This window comes from Gallinula chloropus (assembly GCF_964237585.1).
Source record: "Gallinula chloropus genome assembly, chromosome: 2".
Taxonomy (NCBI): Eukaryota; Metazoa; Chordata; class Aves; order Gruiformes; family Rallidae; genus Gallinula; species Gallinula chloropus.
The window spans coordinates 163,502,587-163,520,149 of record NC_140086.1 but is presented as its reverse complement, the minus strand read 5'-3'; the positions used below and the strand labels follow the sequence as shown (position 1 = coordinate 163,520,149).

The following is a 17,563-nucleotide window of genomic DNA, read 5'->3' as shown; positions in this document are numbered from 1 at the left end:
CGGCGGAACTCGCCTGCATTTCCTCCGCCGCCGAGCGCCCCCCGCGCGCGCGCGCCCGGCCCGCGCCCGCCCCCTGGCGGCGCCGCCGCCGCCGCCGCCGCACGCGCTGCGGGGGGGGGGGGGGGGTGTGGGAGGGGAGGGGGGGGGGGGGAGGGGGGAGGAGGCGCAGCCCCCGCGCGCTGCGGGCCTGGCACGCGCACCGCCCTCCCCCGCATCACCCCCCGCCCCCCCCCCGCAGCACCCGGGCTCGTGTCGCCCCCCCCCCCCCCGTGATTGGAGTGGCCCCGGCGGGCGCTTCCCTGCGCGACCCGCCCCCTGCACACCCCCCCCCCGGCACCCCCCCCCCGTGACCTCTGCAACCCCGCGGGTCCTTTAATCCCCCCCCACTCCGTGCCCCCGGAACCCCCCCGTGTGTCCCCGGACCCCCCCCCCCGTATGCCCCCTGCACCCCCCTTGTGTCCTCGGAACCCCCCCCGTGCCCCCTGTACCCCCTCTCGCCCCCCCGTGACCTCTGCAACCCCGCGGGTCCTTTAACACCCCCCCCACTCTGCGCCCCCGGAATCCCCCCCGTGTGCCCTCTGCACCCCCACCCGTGTGTCCCCGGACCCCGCCCCCCGTATGCCCCCTGCACCCCCCTTGTGTCCTCGGAACCCCCTCCCATGCCCCCTGTACCCCCTCTCGCCCCCCCATGACCTCTGCAACCCCGTGGGTCCTTTAACAACCCCCACTCCGTGCCCCCTGCACCCCCCGCGAATCCTCTGCACCCCCCGTGTGTCCCCTGCACCCCCCCGAGTGTCCCCAGAAACCACCCGTGCCCCCTGCACCCTCCCATGACCCCTGCACTCCCCATGTGTCCCCGGAACCCCCCCACGCTCCCGGAACCCCCCCCGTGCCATCAGCACCCCTCGCGAATCCTCTGCACCCCCCCGCATGCCCCCTGCACCCCCCGTGTGTCCCCAGAACCCCTCGTGTGTCCCCGGACCCCCCCCCCCCGTGCCCCCTGTACCCCCCATCACCCCCCCATGACCTCTGCAACCCTGTGTGTCCTTTAACCCCCCCCACTCCGTGCCCCCTGCACCCCCCGTGTGTCCTTTGCACCCCCCGTGTCCCCAGAACTCCCCCATGCCCCCTGCACCCCCCGTGTGTCCCCAGAACCCCCCCGTGCCCCCTGCACCCTCCCGTGACCTCTGCACCCCCCGAGTGTCCCCTGCACCCATGCACCCTCCCGTGCCCCCTGCACCCCCCCGTGACCTCTGCACCCCCCGTGTGCCCCCTGCACCCTCCCATGCCCCCCGCACCCCCCATGTGCCCCCTGCACTCCCCGTGTGTCCCCTGCACCCCCCGTGTGTCCCCCGCACCTCCCGTGCACCCTCCCATGACCCCTGCACCCCCCCCTGTGCTCACAGCTCCCACACCCCTTGGGGGGGCATCCCCAGTGCTCCCCATCCCTGGCGAATGGCACCCCCAGAGCACCCTGCCCTGCCTGCCCCACGGGTGCCCCCCGCACCCCCTGCACTCCCCAGGGAACCCCCAGAGCACCCTGCCCTGCCTGCCCCACGGGTGCCCCCGGCACCCCCTGCACCCCCCCAGGGAACCCCCAGAGCACCCTGCCCTGCCTGCCCCACGGGTGCCCCCAGCCCCCCCTGCACCCCCCAGGGAACCCCCAGTGCATCCGGCAATTGGGGGGGGGGGCTTTCACCCCATGGCCGTGATGGGCACCCCCAGGGGCACCCCCTGCACCCACCACGGGTGCAGCCAGCCCTGGGCACCCCAGGGAGCACCCTGCACCCCGAATGACTCTGGCAGGGCTCTGGGTGCCCCCCGCACCCCTGGGAGGGGGGGTTGGCACACGGGGGGGTCCATCCCTGTGCCCCATCCCACCTTGGGGACCCCGGTGTGGCACAGGAGGGGCCACATTGCCACCGGGTAGGGGTGTTGGGGGGGGTTGTTGTGACCCCCAAGCCAGGGTGAGGGAGGGGGAGGGGAGGTTTGGGGTGACCCCTCTGCTCCCTGCAGCCCCGGGGGGGGGACATGGGGGCTCAATCCAGCTCGGGGGGGCTGCCTGGGACCCCAAAACACTCCAACCCGCGTGGCGCTCAGCTGAACTCTGCCTTTAATGATGCCTGTGGCAAACCTCTGGTGCCCCCCAGAGACCCCCACGGGAAGGAGCCCCCACCCCAGCCCCCCCCAGCCCCCCCCCATGGCCCCCACCAAGCACAACCACCCCACTCAGGGCAATAACCCCCCCCCCGGTGCCGGGGCGGCTCCAGAAGGACCCGGAGCAGGTCCCTGTCCCCAGCGCTGCCCGAGGGATCCCACCCGGAGCGCGCGGTGGGTCCACAGCCCCCCACGCCCAGAGCTGCCCCCTCGGCACCCCCTTTGCCCCCGAGCGGCACCGCGGCGCCCAGCCCGAGCCCGGTGCCGGCCCCCGGTGCCCACCGGTGCCCACGGTGGGTGCCAGCGGGTTCGGGCAGGTCCTGGGCGCCCCGCTCAGTGCTTGGTCAGGGTGTCCCCGGCCAGGCCGCTGGCTGCCATCCCCTGCACCGCATCCTCCAGCTGGTAGAAGGCTCGGAAGGGCTCTGGGGAGGTGGCCCGGCACTCCAGGTACCGCCGCAGCGTGGCCAGGCTCCCCCAGACCTCCCGCTCCGAGGGGCAGGGCTGCACCGCCACCGGCTCTCCCCCGTCCCCACCATCCACTGTCCCCCTGTCCCCATCCACCTCCCCATCCGCCGGGTCCCCATCATGCTCCAGCTCCCCATCCATGGGCGCGCGGTGCTCCTGGCTGAGCACGCCGGGCGCCGGGGCGAGCGCGGGGCCCTCGGCGCCGGCGTCGGGGCTGAAGCCGGCGGCACGGAAGCAGCCAGAGATGAGCCCTGGGCTCACATCGCCCCAGGCCTGTGCCAGCACGTGCAGGGCATCCAGGAGGGTCGGCTGCCCCGCGCCGAGCTCCGCCGGCAGCCGCCGCAGCAACCGGCGCCGGTAGTGACCCCGGAGGTCACCGGCGATGCCGCGGTCCAGGGGCTGGGCCAGGGCGGTGGCCGGTGGGATAAAGACCATCCTGACGTTGGAGAGCTGGAGGTAGGGGTGCGCCTGCTGCTTGGCCAGGAGCAGCACCACGCTCTTCCCCCGCTGCCGCATCCCCTCGTTGAACTCCCGCAGCCACTCGGCAAAGAGAGCGGCCGTCACGCCGCCGCCGCCGCCGCCGCGGTAGCGCCAGGGCATCTGCGCCAGGTTGACCCCGCGCAGGCAGCGGGGCTGGGGGCTCTCCCCCACCACCCACAGCGGGGCCTTCTCCGAGCCGTCGGCGTTGACGCAGAGCAGGAGGGTCAGCCGCTCGCCGCCGCCGCCGCCGCTCTCGCCCTCACCGGGGCCGCCGCCGGGGAAGGGGACGGGGGTCTCTCCGCAGGCGAAGACCTCGCAGGGCGCGTAGGAGCGCAGCAGCCCGGGCAGCACCGCGCCGGCCCAGCGCTCGGCCGCCGGCTGCTCGGCATCACCCTGCTCCGCCAGCGGCTCCGGGAAGGCCGGGCCGCGGCGCGCCCCGAGACGAGCCAGCCAGCCGCCGCCGGGCTCCGTCTCGGGCCGGCCCAGCGCCTGGGCGAGGTGCCGGGCCTTGAGCTGGAGCAGCGGGTGGCTGCCGGGCAGGTGGGCGGCTTTGGCACCCTCCACCCAGCGCAGCAGCGCGGCCTCCAGCGCCGCGTCCTTGGCCTCCCGCCGGCGCTTGCGCTCGGGGTGGCCGCGGCGCTGCCACTCGCCCAGGATCCGCTCCTTGTTCTTGATGATGCGGCAGATCTGGGGCTGAGACACCCCGAAGCGCTTGGCCAGCTCGCTCTGGGACACCTTGGGGCCCTCCAGCATCTCCAGCACACGCACCTTCTCCGGCAGCGACAGCTCCTTCCGCTCCTTCCGCGGTGCCGCCGCCGTCCCCACGTCCGGTGCCGGGCAGCGGCCGGCGCAGGGAGCGGGGTGGCAGGGGCTGCCCGCAGCCCCCAGCCTCAGGGGCTCGGGGGGGCCCGTCCCGCAGCAGCCGCAGGCGTGGGGTGCCCGGTGCCCGCCGTGCGCCAGCCGGTGCCGCACCAGGTCCGGTCTGTGGCCGGAGCCGCGGCCGCACTCGGCGCACTCGGGGGCCGGTTCTCCCGGCCGGCAGCGGCGGCTGTCCGAGGGGGCCGGGGCCGGGGGGAACCCCCCGCTACCGGCAGCGGGATGGGGCTCCGGCTCGGCGGCGCCGCAGTAGCTGCAGCCCCGTCCCCGCAGCGGGGTGGGGGGGTCAGCGGCGCGGCGGCAGCGGGGGGAACCGGGCGGCGGGGACGCCCCCTCCTCGCTCTTCACCTCCTTCCCCGGCCAGTCCCCTGCGGACACAGGAGCGCGTCGGGGAGCGGCCCCTCGGCGGCGGGACGCTGCCCTCCGGTCCCCGCCGGAGCCCCGGGGCCGGTCCCACCCGTCCCGTGTCCCCCCCCCGCCCCGCATCCCGCTCACCCTGGGAGGGGCCGGCGGGTGTCGCCCGCGGCCGGGGGACCCGGTGCTCCCCGTAGCCCCCCGCGGCCGCCTCCCCTCGCTCCACCTCGGCCAGGATGTCGGGTTTGGTGACGGTGGGACCTGTCACGGAGACAAGAGCAGGGACGGCCGGTGAGGCCACCGGTGATGCTGCCGGTGACACCACCGGTGATGCTGCCGGTGATGCTGCCGGTGACACCACCATTGAGGCCACCGGTGATGCCAACGGTGATGCTGCCGGTGATGCTGCCAGTGACACCGTTGGTGACACCGCCGGTGATGCTGCCGGTGATGCCGCCGGTGATGCCGCCAGTGATGCTTCCCGGCTGCGATGGGTCCCAGCCCGTGGTCCCTCCCCCGGGGCCACGGGCACCCCGACAGCCCCCCCCGTGCCCGCGGAGCCGCCCCGCCGCCGCTCGCTCCCGCCACCCTCCGTCTCAGCGCCGGCCAGGCCGTGCCCGGCAGCGCGGCGGCCGGTACCGGGCGGTGTCTCACCCGGGGCGGCGGGGCGCTCGCGGTCCCCCTTCATGGCAGCGGCCCCGGTCCTCGGGGAGACGCGGCGGCGGCGGCGGCTGCTCCCGGCGCGGCCGCAGCTGCCGGTGGGACGGCGGCGGCCGAAGGACGCGCCGCGCCGGGCTCACGGCGAGCGGGGACCCGGCAGCCACCCGGGGAGCGGCCGGTGCCGCTGCCGGGCCCGCGCCGGGCGCCGTTCGGGGCTGGGGGGGGTGGGGGGGGTGTCAGGCCGGGCCCGGCGCGGCCCCGGTGCTGCCCCCGCCCCGCGCGGCCCCGCTGCCGGTGGCGGGAGCGCGCGCGCCGCCCCGCCCCGCCTCCTCTCCGCCCAACTATTGGTCCGCCTCCAGCGGGCTCAGTGCTGATTGGTCGAGGCGGCGCCCAATCAACGCGGCGCCGGGGGAAGGGAGGGAGGGGCGGAGAGAGAGGGATGGGGGGTGTCGCAGCGGCCGTGTAGCCCCGCCCCGCCGGGGTCCGCCCCGCCGGTAGGTGTCGCCCCGGCAGCCCCCGCCGCCGCTCCCAGCGTCCGCCGCGCTCTCGGCATGGCCGCTCTGCCCCGCCGCTGCTGAGGAGGCGCCGGGCCCGCGCCGCCGCCCCCCGCTCCGCCGCCCCCCGCCGCCCCCCGCCGCCCCCCGCCGCGCCCCGCAGGGCCATGGCCGACTGGGCCCCCGCGCAGGTAAGCGCCGCCCCCTCCTCCTCCTCCTCCTCCTCCTGCCCGGCCCGGCGCGGCCCGGCCGGGGGATGGGGAGCGGCGGGGCCCGGCCCGCTCCCGGCTCCATCCTTCACCCTGAGCCCACGGAGCTGCCTGTGCCCCCCCCTCTCCTCTCCCCTCCCCTCCAGGACCTGGTGTGGGACATGGAGCCCCAGGAGCTGGCCCTGGAGCAGCCCCTGCCCGGCCCCGAGCAGGGCCCCGGCGGGGAGCCCGAGCTCCCGGCCGCCGAGATCTCCCTGACGCTGGTGACCGAGATCCAGGCCGTGGACAGGAAGGTGGACGCCCAGGCCGCCCAGCTGATGAACCTGGAGGGCAGGATGAGGATGGCGGAGACCAAGCTGATCGGCTGCGAGAGGACGGCGGTGGAGTTCGGCAACCAGCTGGAGAGCAAGTGGACGGCGCTGGGCACCCTGATCCAGGAGTACGGGCAGCTCCAGCGCCGCCTGGAGAACATGGAGAACCTGCTCAAGAACAGGAACTTCTGGATCCTGCGCCTGCCCCCGGGGGCGAAGGGCGACGTCCCCAAGGTAGCGGGATCCCTCCCGGCCTCAGTTTCCCTGCCCTCAGCGAGCTGTGTCTCCAGGGATGGGCTCTGCCGGGGGCTGGGGGGCTCCTTAGTGGGGCTGGGGGCACAGGGTTGGTGTGGCTCAGCCCCCCCCCGTGTGCAGAGGGGTTGGTAACGTGGCCTCAGTTCCTCTTCTGATGGGGAACCATCCGTGTCGGGCGCCGTGCATGAGATGTCACCCGTGCTGTGAGCATCCTGTGCGGGGACGGGGCGCAGGCAGGTGGGGAGGGACAACCCCAGCGTGTCCCTCACGGGGTGGGGAGGCTGCCCAAGCTGGGCACGGGGTGAGGGGGCCACCCCGCGCTGCGCTCGAGGGGTTCAGAGAATCACAGGGGTTGGAAGAGACCTCGAGAGCTCATCGGGTCCAACCCCCTGCCCAAGCAGGGTCCCCAGGACAGGCGCTGGAATCTCTCCAGACAAGGAGACTCCACACCCCCTGGGCAGCCTGTCCCAGGGCTCCCTCACCCTCACCAGCAAGAAGTTCTTCCCCACATTGGGGGGAACTCCCTGGGCTCCAACTTGAGCCCATCGCCCCTTGTCCTGTCCCCAAAGACACTGAGCAGAGGCTGCCCATGGCCCCCTGGCTCCCACCCTTCAGCTCTTGAGAACCAGTGATCAGATCCCCTCTCAGGCTCTTCTCTCCAGGCTGAACAGCCCCAGCTCCCTCAGCCTTTCCTCCCAGGGGAGATGCTCCAGGCCCTTCAGCATCTCTGTCCCTCCTCTGGACTCTCTCCAGGAGATCCCTGGCTGGTTGATCCCAGGGAGCCCAGCCCTGGACACAACACTCCAGGTGGGGCCTGAGCAGGGCAGAGCAGAGGGGGAGGATCCCCTCCTGTCACCTGCTGCCCACACTCCTCCTGATGCCCCCAGGATCCCATTGTCTCTCTCAGCCCCAGGACACTCTGCTGGCTCATGGCCACCCTGTCCCCCACCAGCACCCCCAGGTCCTTCTCCCCAGAGCTCCTCTCCAGCAGCTCATCCCCCAGCCCGTCCTGATCCCAGCGGTTCGAATGGGGAAACCTCCCTGGGAGTGTTTCCTGGCAGAGGCACAGCCACTGAGCAGGTGGCTCTTCTTCCCCCTGCAGGTCCCTGTGGCCTTCAACGACGCTTCCTTCAACTTCTCTGAGGAGGAGTGGAAGAGCTTGAGCGAGTGGCAGAAGGAGCTGTACCGCCACATCATGAAGGGCAACTACGAGGCCGTCGTCTCGCTGGGTAAAGACAAGCTGGGGTTTGCCCCGAGCCGCCCCGGCGCCGGGCAGGGCTGGGGGTGCCTCCAGCCCCCCCCTCACCAGCAGCCCTGCTGATTCCTTGAGTCCCATCCCATGTCCCCCACCCCACCCCACCCTTTCCCTGCCCCAGGTTAGTGTCGCGGCAGCCGGATGTGGCGAGCGGCGCCGCCGCGTCTCCGCAGCCCCTGCGTGGCCGGTGGGAGCTGAGGGAGTGGTGAGAGGAGGAGGGGAAGCCAGAGGATCCCTCCAGCTGAGGAAAGAAGTTTGGGGGGGCGGGGATTGGAGGGGAGTTTCTCTGCCATGGAAAGGTCCACAGATCCACTGCGCTGGGTGCCTCAGCCCGCTCCCCGCTTAGGACGGTCGCCGGCAGCAGAGGGGTGCCCTGCCTCGGAGCTTCCTTCCAGCCCTTTCTGTCCTTCCAGCTGTGGAGCCTTTCTGGAGGGAGGAGAGGGAGTTTGTCAGCTGCCTGGGTGCTGTGCCTGACCCCCACCTCAGCCCCAGGAAGGGTCCCTGTGCCAGCTCCGGCCGGAGCGGCTCCCGAGTTACCAGGGGTCGAGCTGGGGAGAAGCGGCAGGTGAAGGCAGGTTCTGCCTCCTGCTTCCCCCTCCAGCAGCTCAGGGCAGCACCCTCAGGGCTAAAGGAACGTGCTCAGCTCGTTCCTTCCAGTCCCAGCTGTGGGAGTTCCCTCTGGGAAGCACCCACGGCCTGACCTGGGCTGGACATCCCCGCGCAGCGCAGCGGGTGGGAGGCTCACCCACCCCCTGCTGTACACCTGGGTGATCCCAGCCTTTCAGCCCTTATTTTTTCCCTCTTTTTTTCCCCCTTCCTTTAATTTTTCTGCCTTTTTTTCCCCCTTCCTTTAATTTTCTGCCTTTTTTTCCTCCTTCCTTTAATTTTTCCCCCTTTACTCCACTTCCATTAATTTTTCCCCCTTATTTTCCCCCTTCCTTTATTTTCCCCCTTTTTCCCCCCTTTACTTTTCCCCCTTTTTCCCCCCTTTTCCCCCTTTTTCCCCCCTTACTTTTCCCCCTTTTTCCCCCCTTATTTTTCCCCCTTTACCCCCCCTTATTTTTCCCCCTTTACCCCCCCCTTATTTTTCCCCCTTTACCCCCCCTATTTTTCCCCCTTTACCCCCCCTATTTTTCCCCCTTTACCCCCCCTATTTTTCCCCCTTTACCCCCCCTATTTTTCCCCCTTTACCCCCCCTATTTTTCCCCCTTTACCCCCCCTATTTTTCCCCCTTTACCCCCCCTATTTTTCCCCCTTTACCCCCCCTATTTTTCCCCCTTTACCCCCCCTTATTTTTCCCCCTTTTCCCCCCCCTTCCTTTTTTTCCCCCCCTTCCTTTATTTCCCCCCCTTCCTTTATTCCCCCCCCTTCCTTTATTCCCCCCCCTTCCTTTATTTCCCCCCCTTCCTTTATTTCCCCCCCTTCCTTTATTTCCCCCCCTTCCTTTATTTCCCCCCCTTCCTTTATTTCCCCCCCTTCCTTTATTTCCCCCCCTTCCTTTATTTCCCCCCTTCCTTTATTTCCCCCCCTTCCTTTATTTTTCCCCCCTTCCTTTATTTTCCCCCCTTCCTTTATTTTCCCCCCTTCCTTTATTTCCCCCCCTTCCTTTATTTCCCCCCCTTCCTTTATTTCCCCCCCTTCCTTTATTTCCCCCCCTTCCTTTATTTCCCCCCCTTCCTTTATTTTTCCCCCCTTCCTTTATTTTTTCCCCCTTCCTTTATTTTCCCCCCTTCCTTTATTTTCCCCCCTTCCTTTATTTTCCCCCCTTCCTTTATTTTCCCCCCTTCCTTTATTTTTTCCCCCTTCCTTTATTTTTCCCCCCCTTCCTTTATTTTTCCCCCCCTTCCTTTATTTTTCCCCCCCTTCCTTTATTTTTCCCCCCCTTCCTTTATTTTTCCCCCCCTTCCTTTATTTTTCCCCCCCTTCCTTTATTTTTCCCCCCCTTCCTTTATTTTTCCCCCCCTTCCTTTATTTCCCCCCTTCTTTATTTCCCCCCCCCTTCCTTTATTTCCCCCCCTTCTTTATTTTTCCCCCCCTTCCTTTATTTCCCCCCCTTCCTTTATTTTTTCCCCCCTTCCTTTATTTTTTCCCCCTTCCTTTATTTTTTCCCCCCCTTCCTTTATTTTTTCCCCCCTTCCTTTATTTTTTCCCCCCTTCCTTTATTTTTCCCCCCCTTCCTTTATTTTTCCCCCCCTTCCTTTATTTCCCCCCCTTCCTTTATTTTTCCCCCTTCCTTTATTTTTTCCCCCTTCCTTTATTTTCCCCCCTTCCTTTATTTTCCCCCCTTCCTTTATTTTCCCCCCCTTCCTTTATTTCCCCCCCCCTTCCTTTATTTCCCCCCCCCCTTCCTTTATTTCCCCCCCCCCTTCCTTTATTTCTCCCCCCTTCCTTTATTTTTTCCCCCCTTCCTTTATTTTTCCCCCTTTTCTTCCCTTTTTTTGGACAGGGGTGTTCTGCAATCCCTGTGCCCAAGGGAAGTCGCTGAAGGATAAACACTGCCCCCCCCCCCCCCCCCTTTCTCCTGTTCAAAGCCCAATCCTGCATCCTACTGTAGAGAAGCAGCGGGACCCTGAGAGTCCCGCTGAAGGGGATCTGTGGATCTGAGCCTGGAGCTTAGGAAAACCCTGCCTCCACCAGAAGGTTTCTGTGGAGTGAGGAGCTGTAGGGCTCCAGCCCTGGCGCTGGGGGCAAACGGCTCCCCCGCAGCAGCGGCTGGGAACCGGCACCCCCGAGCTCCCTCTCCTGTGGGAATAGGAGTTCTCCTCTCTCCACCCTAGGAGGGATTGTGATTTTTTCTACCCCCCCCCCCTTTCCCCCACCAAAATCTGCAAGCAGCCTGTGAGTCGGGACGAGTAGGCCGGAGCAGTCCTGGGCTGGAGGGAACAGCGTGGGGAGGGCACTTCCCTGCTGCCGCTGCCGGCAGCGCTGGCGCTGTCCCCGAGCTGAAGTCCCCATTGTAATGGATCCGCGGACCTTAGCAGGGAGGAGAAGAAGCCTGGAGGTAAGCACAGCTGCGTTTTCTTGTTCTCCTCCTCCTCCTCCTCAAGGCTGCAGGCTGGGAGGTGCTCCTCACCTGAGCAGGGTGGGCTCCTGCAGCCCGCTCCTGTTCCCAGGGCCCAGGCAAGGTGAGCGGTGCACGTGGGGTGGGGTGGGGAGGGGGGGTGGAGGGGGGGGGCAGCATCTTCTTGAGCTTCTCTTTTCAGCAGCAGCAAAGGAAGGTCGGTGGGTGCAGCTTTGGAGAGCCTGCCCTGAGGGTGGAGGGACCCTTCTCACCCTCTTCATTTTACGTGCAGATGCTGCCATCTCCAAGCCTGACCTCCTCTCACGCATCGAGCAAGGAGAGGATCCCAACGCGGAGGATCCGGAGGACTCTGAGGGAGGAGAGACCCCTACAGACCCCAGCACGGGTGAGACACAAGGGCCCCAGGGCTCTGTGCTGCTGGGGAGGACAGACACATGCAGCTCCTCCACTCGCCCCTGCTGCTGAGTTTTGGCAGCTCTGCACTTGGGTACAGGGCTGGCTTTGCCTTCAGAGAGTCACAGAAACACCAGGTTGGAAAAGAGCTTTGAGCCCATCGAGTCCAACTGTCCCTGTCCTGTGCTGACCCAGATCCCTGAGCACCTCATCAACCCTGTTTTTAAACACCCCCAGGGCTGGGGACTCAGCCCCTCCCTGGGCAGCCTGTGCCACAGCCCCACAGCTCTGCCAGGGAAGAACTTTGCCCTCCCAGCTGAGCTGACCCTGCCCTGGGGCAGCTTGAGCCCATTGCCCCTCCTCCCAGCTCCTGGCCCCTGGCTGCAGAGACCATCGCCCACCTCTCTGCACCCTCCTGCCAGGGCAGGGCAGGGCAGGGCAGGGGGGAGAAGGGCTCCCCTCAGCCTCCTCTGCTCCAGGCTCAGCACCCCCAGCTCCCTCAGCCGCTCCTCGCAAGCTTTGCTGCTCTCCAGCCCCTTCCCCAGCCTGGTTGCCCTTCTCTGGACACGCTCCAGGACCTCCAGCTCCTGCTGGGAGTCAGGGGCCCACAGCTGGACCCAGCACTCCAGCTGCAGCCTCCCCAGTGCCCAGCCCAGGGGCACAAGCCCTGCCCTGGCCCTGTGGCCACGCTGGCTCTGACACAAGCCAGGATGCCCTTGGCCTTCCTGGCCCCCCGGGCACACTGCTGGCTCCTGGGCAGTCCCAGGCCCCCAACACCCCCAGGTCCTTCTCTTTCCTGGTTGGGTCTCTCCTGAAATCCTCAGGGAAGCAGCCAGGAACCTAAAACTCCTGTTGTTCTCTCTGCCATGCACAGAGTTTTCCTTTCCTGGTCCTGATGACAGCTCGTGGAGCAAATACGAAGAGACCCTGGCTGAAAGCCATGAGGGCTCCGAGGAAGAGGAGGGCATGGAGGTCCCTAGTACGTGTGAGTCTGAAGCAAAGAGTTTTGGGGGGGGTGTAGAAGCAGGCTTGGGCTTTTTGGTGCTTGCTGGGGATCCTGCCTTCCCTGTGGGCTGTGCTGGGCTCGGCTCAGGGCTCAGCTGAGGCAGCCGGCTGGCTGCGGGGTGTGGATCGCCTCTCCGGTGAGGTCGCGTGTGGCCAGCCCTGAGGTGGAGAGTGAGCAAGCTTTGATGGCCTTAAAGGGCTGAAAACTCTTCTCCATGGATTGATGAAGTGCCATTTCTCCTGGTTTTCTGTCAGTGGAGCGTGTGGCGTCTCGTGGTGCAGCGCGTCCCACGTCCTTGTCGGCGCCCCAGCGCTCTGTGTCCCGGCTCCCGGGCACGGGGACACGAGAGCTCCTTGCTGGGCCCTGCCCTTGGCTTCCTGGGCTCATCCTTGGAAACAGCTGAACTGTTCTGGCTGATGCTTTCCCAGAGTTTCAGCTGGAGGCAGAGAGCAGCCTCCTGTCCCACTGCACACAGGGAGAGGACGAGCAGAGGAGGAGCCCTGTCGTGCGGAGTGCTGAGCAGGATGCTCTGGGTGGGCAAGTGTTGGGCACAGCTTTGCCTCCTCCTGAGGCTCTTCATCCCTTGGTCCTCCGGGCTCTCTTCCTCCTCCCTTTGGCAGCAGGGTCCTTGGTGGTTGCATTACCCTTTGCCCCACGCCTGATCCCCCAGCCCCAGGCACTGGACAAGCCCAGAAGGAAAAGAGGTTGTAGAGGTTTTAGTCTCTTTCCCTTGGTTGTGTTTTGGGCCTTTATCCCGTGCTGTGTGTTCCTGTGGACCTGCTCTGCTTCACCACCACCCCAGGAGCCCGCTCTGTCCCCTTGTGTAGCTCCACATGGAGATCTCACCGTTGTTCTGTCTGAGCTTTCCCAAGGAGGCTTTGCCAAACCATCTGGACAAGGGGATCGAGGGCGCCCGCAGTGAGTCCGGAGGCGACACGGAGTCGGGCGGGAGCGCTGAGCTGCCCCAGGGCAGGAAGGGTCTGCAGAGGGACCCGGGCAGCCCGAGGAGATGGGGCAGAGCCACCGCCTGAGCTTCAGCGTGGCTCAGGGCTGGGCCCTGCCCTGGGCTCACACCGAGCCCGGCAGCGCCGCGGGCTGGGGGCAGAGGGGCTGCAGAGCTGGAAAAGGCCCTGGGGTGTTGGGCTGTGGCCGGCTGGGTGAGCTGGTGCTGTGCCTGGGGGGGCTGAGGTGGCCAGTGGCATCCTGGCTGGTGTCGGCAGTGGTGTGGCTGGCAGGACTGGGGCGGGGAGCGTCCCCAGGCCTGGGCACTGTGGAGACCCCCCCCCTCAAGTGCTGGGGTCAGGTTTGGGCCCCTCACCACAAGGAGGATGGGGAGGGACTGGGGAAGGGGGATGGAGCAGGGAAGGGGCTGGAGCTCGAGGCTGCCGGGAGCAGCTGAGGGCCCCGGGGCTGGGGCTGGAGAGGAGGAGGCTGAGGGGAGACCTGCTGGCTCTCTGCAGCTCCCTGGGAGGAGGGGGCAGCCGGGGGGTCGGGCTCTTCTGCCACAGGACGAGCTCCAGGACCAGAGGAAACGGCCTCGAGTTGTGTGTGGGGAGGTTTGGGCTGGAGATGGGGGCAAAGGGCTTCCCCAGAGGGGTGTCAGTCCCTGGCACAGGCTGCTGGGGCTGGGGGAGTCCCCATCCCTGGGGGGTCAGAGCCCCACAGACACGCTGCTCGGGGACGGGGCTCCGGGCGAGCAGTTGGACTCGATGGTCTGAAAGGTCTTTCCCAACCAGCAGGATCCCACCCTTCCCAGTCAGGATACTCTGGAGTTGTGTTCTACCACAGCTCAGGTAGCTCCTGGGCAGGACACACAGCCAGGAGCTGACTTTGGAGGGGGCAAAGCAGAGACCAGCTCTGCCTTGAGAGCGCTGCGGTCCAGCTGAGGCGGCGGCTCTGCTCCCAGAGGAATGACATGACTGTCTCTGCTCTGCCAGATGAACAGCAGTGCGATGAGGAAGGTCCCAAAAGCCTCGAGCTTCCCAGCTCGCTCTCGGGCAAGTGGGAAGAGGTTTTCTCCAGCCCAGAGGAAGAGGTAAAGCCGAGTGGGAAGAGCCGTGGCAGATCCACCCCGCAGCAGAGAACCGCGACGGGCAACGGGCTGAGCCGCTCCGCTCGCCGTGGGAGGGAGCTGGCCAGGAAGGACCTTCCCGAGGAGGTGCCTGGGGTGGAGGGGCCGTACATCTGCTGCGAGTGTGGGGAGAGCTTCCTGGACAAGCAGCTCTTCGCCACCCACCAGAAAGCTCACGCCGGCGAGGAAGCCCGCACGTCCCTGGAGCACGGAGAAGCCTTCAGGCAGAAAGCCAAAGCGGGTTCTCCCAAAGCCCAGGGCCCTTCCCGCTCCAGACCCGCCAAGCGCCCCGAGGGGGAGAAGGGCGCAGCCTTCAAGTACGGCTTGGTGAGGCACCAGGTCAACAACATGGTGGAGCGGCCCTACACCTGCTCCCAGTGCAAGGAGAGCTTCAGCCTGGAGGTCAGCCTCATCCTGCACCAGAAGCTGCACACGGGGAAGGGCGACGGGCCGCTGACCTGCACCTACTGTGGGAAGGACTTCCGGGACCTCTCCAAAGCCATCCGCCACCAGCGCATCCACACCGGGGAGAGGCCCTACCAGTGCACCGAGTGCGGGAAGAGCTTCATCCGGCGGGACCACCTCCTCAAACACTGGCGGGTCCACACCGGCGAGACCCCCTACCAGTGCCCCGTCTGCGGGAAGCACTTCCGCTACAAAGAGTCTCTCAACTGCCACCAGAAAATCCACTCCAGGAACCCCCGGCCCGGGGAGGATTCCCAGCACAACCTGGAGTCGGCCACCCAAACCAGCCACTTCTGCGTGAAAAAAGAAACTAAGCAGTAGCGCCGCGGCCCCAGGCCGGGGCCGACGGGCTCCTGGTTGCGCCACCGGGCTGGCAGGTAACGGGGAGGTGGGGTTGTGCCTCTCAGTGCGTCCGCCTGGCCCCGCTGCCAAGCCCGCTTTGTCCAAGCATCCCAAAAGGAAATCCCTCTTACAGACTCATGGATCAGACAGCCGAGAGGCGCCTCTTCGACCCCGCCGGCGCTCCCGTGGGACTTCCATGGCGGTGTAGGGCTCAGACTAGTTGTTCCCTACGCAGGTTTGGATTGTTGCCTGTGAGAGAAGAACCCGGAGCGAGCGACTCTCTGGGGTGCTGAGCGAGCCAGTCTCTGGGGTCCCTATTTAGCAGGTGTCTCCCCACCTTTCTTTGTGCATATTCGGGAGTGACGAGCTTTCGCTTTCTTACTTCCCCTCGTTTCCCCCCTGCCAAGGCTGGAAGAGGGAGAGAGGGAGGGAGAGAGGGAGGGAAGGTGCCCTTCCCAGGCCCCCATCAACCCGCTCCCGCTGCGTTGCCGCGCCTCGGGCGGCAGCGCCAGGTTGGGATGAAGGGAAGAGAGGCGAAGCGATGGTGGTTTTAGGGGCACGACGCGGGATTTGAGGCAGAGAGGAGAGAGCAGCAGAGGTTGAAGTCAGGAAAAAGTAGGTGCAGGAGGAGAGGACAAGCAGGAGAAAAGGGCTTGAGGGCATTGGGAGCAGGAGGAGTCGGGAAGGGCAGCGCGTGGAGGGTAACACACCTCAAGGAGGACGTGTCTCCGGGGCTTCCCAAGGACGTTACTGGCACCAGTTGGGCTGTGGTTTCCCTCGGGCGGAGGGAACGGGGCCGCTGGTCCAGCACACAGACTCCTGGTGGTGAAGGCAGTTTTCTTACGGTTTTTTAACTGGGTTTGGTCTCACACTCAGGTAAGTCAGACGAGTGAAGGCAACTTCTCCTAACCCCTGTAAAGAGCTGTTTGGTTTTTAGTTACTCTAGAAGTAGGTTATTATATTATTATTATTATTAATTATTATTATTATTAATTATTATTATTATACTACAAGGAAACGTGTGACACTATATTTCACAGTTGAATCTAAAACACTTAAAAAACATACGAGATGATAACTGACCAGAGGTTTCCCAGACGTCTCTGTGTAAATAGCAGTTGATTTCTCGGAGCTTAATTAATCAAGTGTCGTTCCTGAGGTGGCTGTAAGTGGTTGTCTCTTCCGCTGTGTATCGTCAGCTGCTGGTTCGTGATCGTGTTTTGTAATAACTTTTGTAGAAGTCTGTCAATACAGTGTGTTTCCACCCCCAAGCCTGTGTGTGGGCTGAGTGAGAGCAGCCCCCTTGCTCTGCGTCTCGGCCGAGCGCGGCAGGGGGACGCCTGTAGCCCTTACCCAGCCCCTGGCTGTTATTTATGAGCCTTTTCCAGGTAATTTTTGGGAAGGATGAACCACGTGAAGCCAACAAGCTCCACTCTGGTCTCTTTGCTGGCCGTGCTGAGCATCTGGGGCGGCGGGTCTGGCTGCGGGGCCTGTGCTGCTTGGGGGTTGGTGAAGGGCTTTTCCTCTGCTCCCACTGCGGCTGAGAATGAACTGGGGGTTCAGGTGGGGGTCCCTGTGCCACAGCCACAGGGCACAGCGGGCACAGGCCCCCAGCAGCAGCAGGGACCGGCTCTCGTGTGAGGCCCAGGGTCCGGCCGCCATCACCGCGGCCTCGCCTCCCGCCGCTGGCCTGGTGCAGCGGGTGGGGCCTGGGCAGGCCGCGGCCGGGCTGCTCCTGGCCACAGCCTCCCCCTCATCCTCCCCACGCTCTCTGTACCAGGGCTGCCAATAAACTGTTCCGGCCAGGCCCCAAGGCCAGAGCCCTGTTGTGTCTCATCCTGGGGGGCTCAGGGGGGCAGCGGGTGCCCCACGGTGTCCCGGGAGGCTCCGGCCCTTCCCCATGTGTGTCCCCCCCCCTTGGCCTCCCCACTGCCTGGCCCTGGGGACATGTTTGGGGGGTGGGGGGGTCTCCTCCCTCCTGGGGTGTTGGCAGAGGGGAGGCTGGCACAGCCCCAGCCCCCCCTGCTTGGGGGGCACCCCGATCTCTGCATCCAAACCTCAGCTCCCTCTTGCCCCTGTGCCCACCCCCCCCGGCTCTGCAGCCTGGTGCCCCGGCAGCCCCAGATGTGTCCCCAGTGCTGGCTGGGGGCAGCTCCCATTTCTTCCCCCTTCCCCTCCCATTTCTTCCCCCTTCCCCTCCCATTTCTTCCCCCTTCCCCTCCCATTTCTTCCCCCTTCCCCTCCCATTTCTTCCCCCTTCCCCTCCCATTTCTTCCCCCTTCCCCTCCCATTTCTTCCCCCTTCCCCTCCCATTTCTTCCCCCTTCCCCTCCCATTTCTTCCCCCTTCCCCTCCCATTTCTTCCCCCTTCCCCTCCCGTTCCCCTCCAGTCCCCATCCTGGAGCGGGTGCAGGGCCCCTGCCTGGCTCCTGCTCCCCTCTGCAGGGAGCTGTGGGCAGTGCTGGGGGCTCAGGTGGTGCTGGGGGGCTGGGGCAGTGCAGCGCTCAGGGCTGGGGGGCTGCTCCCCTCAGCTCCCCTCGCCCAGCCCTGCCCACGCTGCAGCTGGGGGAGCCCCCGGAGCCCCCAGCGCGCTGACGAGGTGCCAGGGTGAGGCCATGGGGGAGGGTCCCAGCCCCAGGCTGGGAGGGTGCTGGGGGTCCTCAGCCAGCCCCCAGCGAATTCCACCTCCCCCCATGGGCTTGGGGGTCACCAGCCGGGCTGGGGAGGCCCCGTGCAGGGAGGGGTGCGC

At 66.5% G+C, this 17,563-nt stretch overlaps 2 protein-coding genes across 2 annotated transcripts; one reads left to right on the top strand and one right to left on the bottom strand.

Annotated features, from left to right (window-relative positions):
• Positions 1-2,300: 2,300 nt before the first annotated feature.
• LOC311189293 (tigger transposable element-derived protein 3-like) lies at positions 2,301-5,020 on the bottom strand (the record flags this gene model as incomplete). The annotated part of the gene is made up of 3 exons (XM_084260926.1): positions 2,301-4,346; positions 4,474-4,593; positions 4,987-5,020. 3 exons carry the CDS (start codon positions 5,018-5,020, stop codon positions 2,491-2,493), a joined length of 2,010 nt encoding a protein of 669 aa, XP_084117052.1. The 3' UTR covers positions 2,301-2,490.
• A 633-nt stretch (positions 5,021-5,653) lies between these two features.
• Positions 5,654-16,620, top strand: LOC311189137 (zinc finger protein 783-like; the record flags this gene model as incomplete). The annotated part of the gene is made up of 6 exons (XM_084260717.1): positions 5,654-5,677; positions 5,842-6,240; positions 7,364-7,490; positions 10,810-10,923; positions 11,806-11,916; positions 13,875-16,620. 6 exons carry the CDS (start codon positions 5,654-5,656, stop codon positions 14,792-14,794), a joined length of 1,695 nt encoding a protein of 564 aa, XP_084116843.1. The 3' UTR covers positions 14,795-16,620.
• Positions 16,621-17,563: the final 943 nt, after the last annotated feature.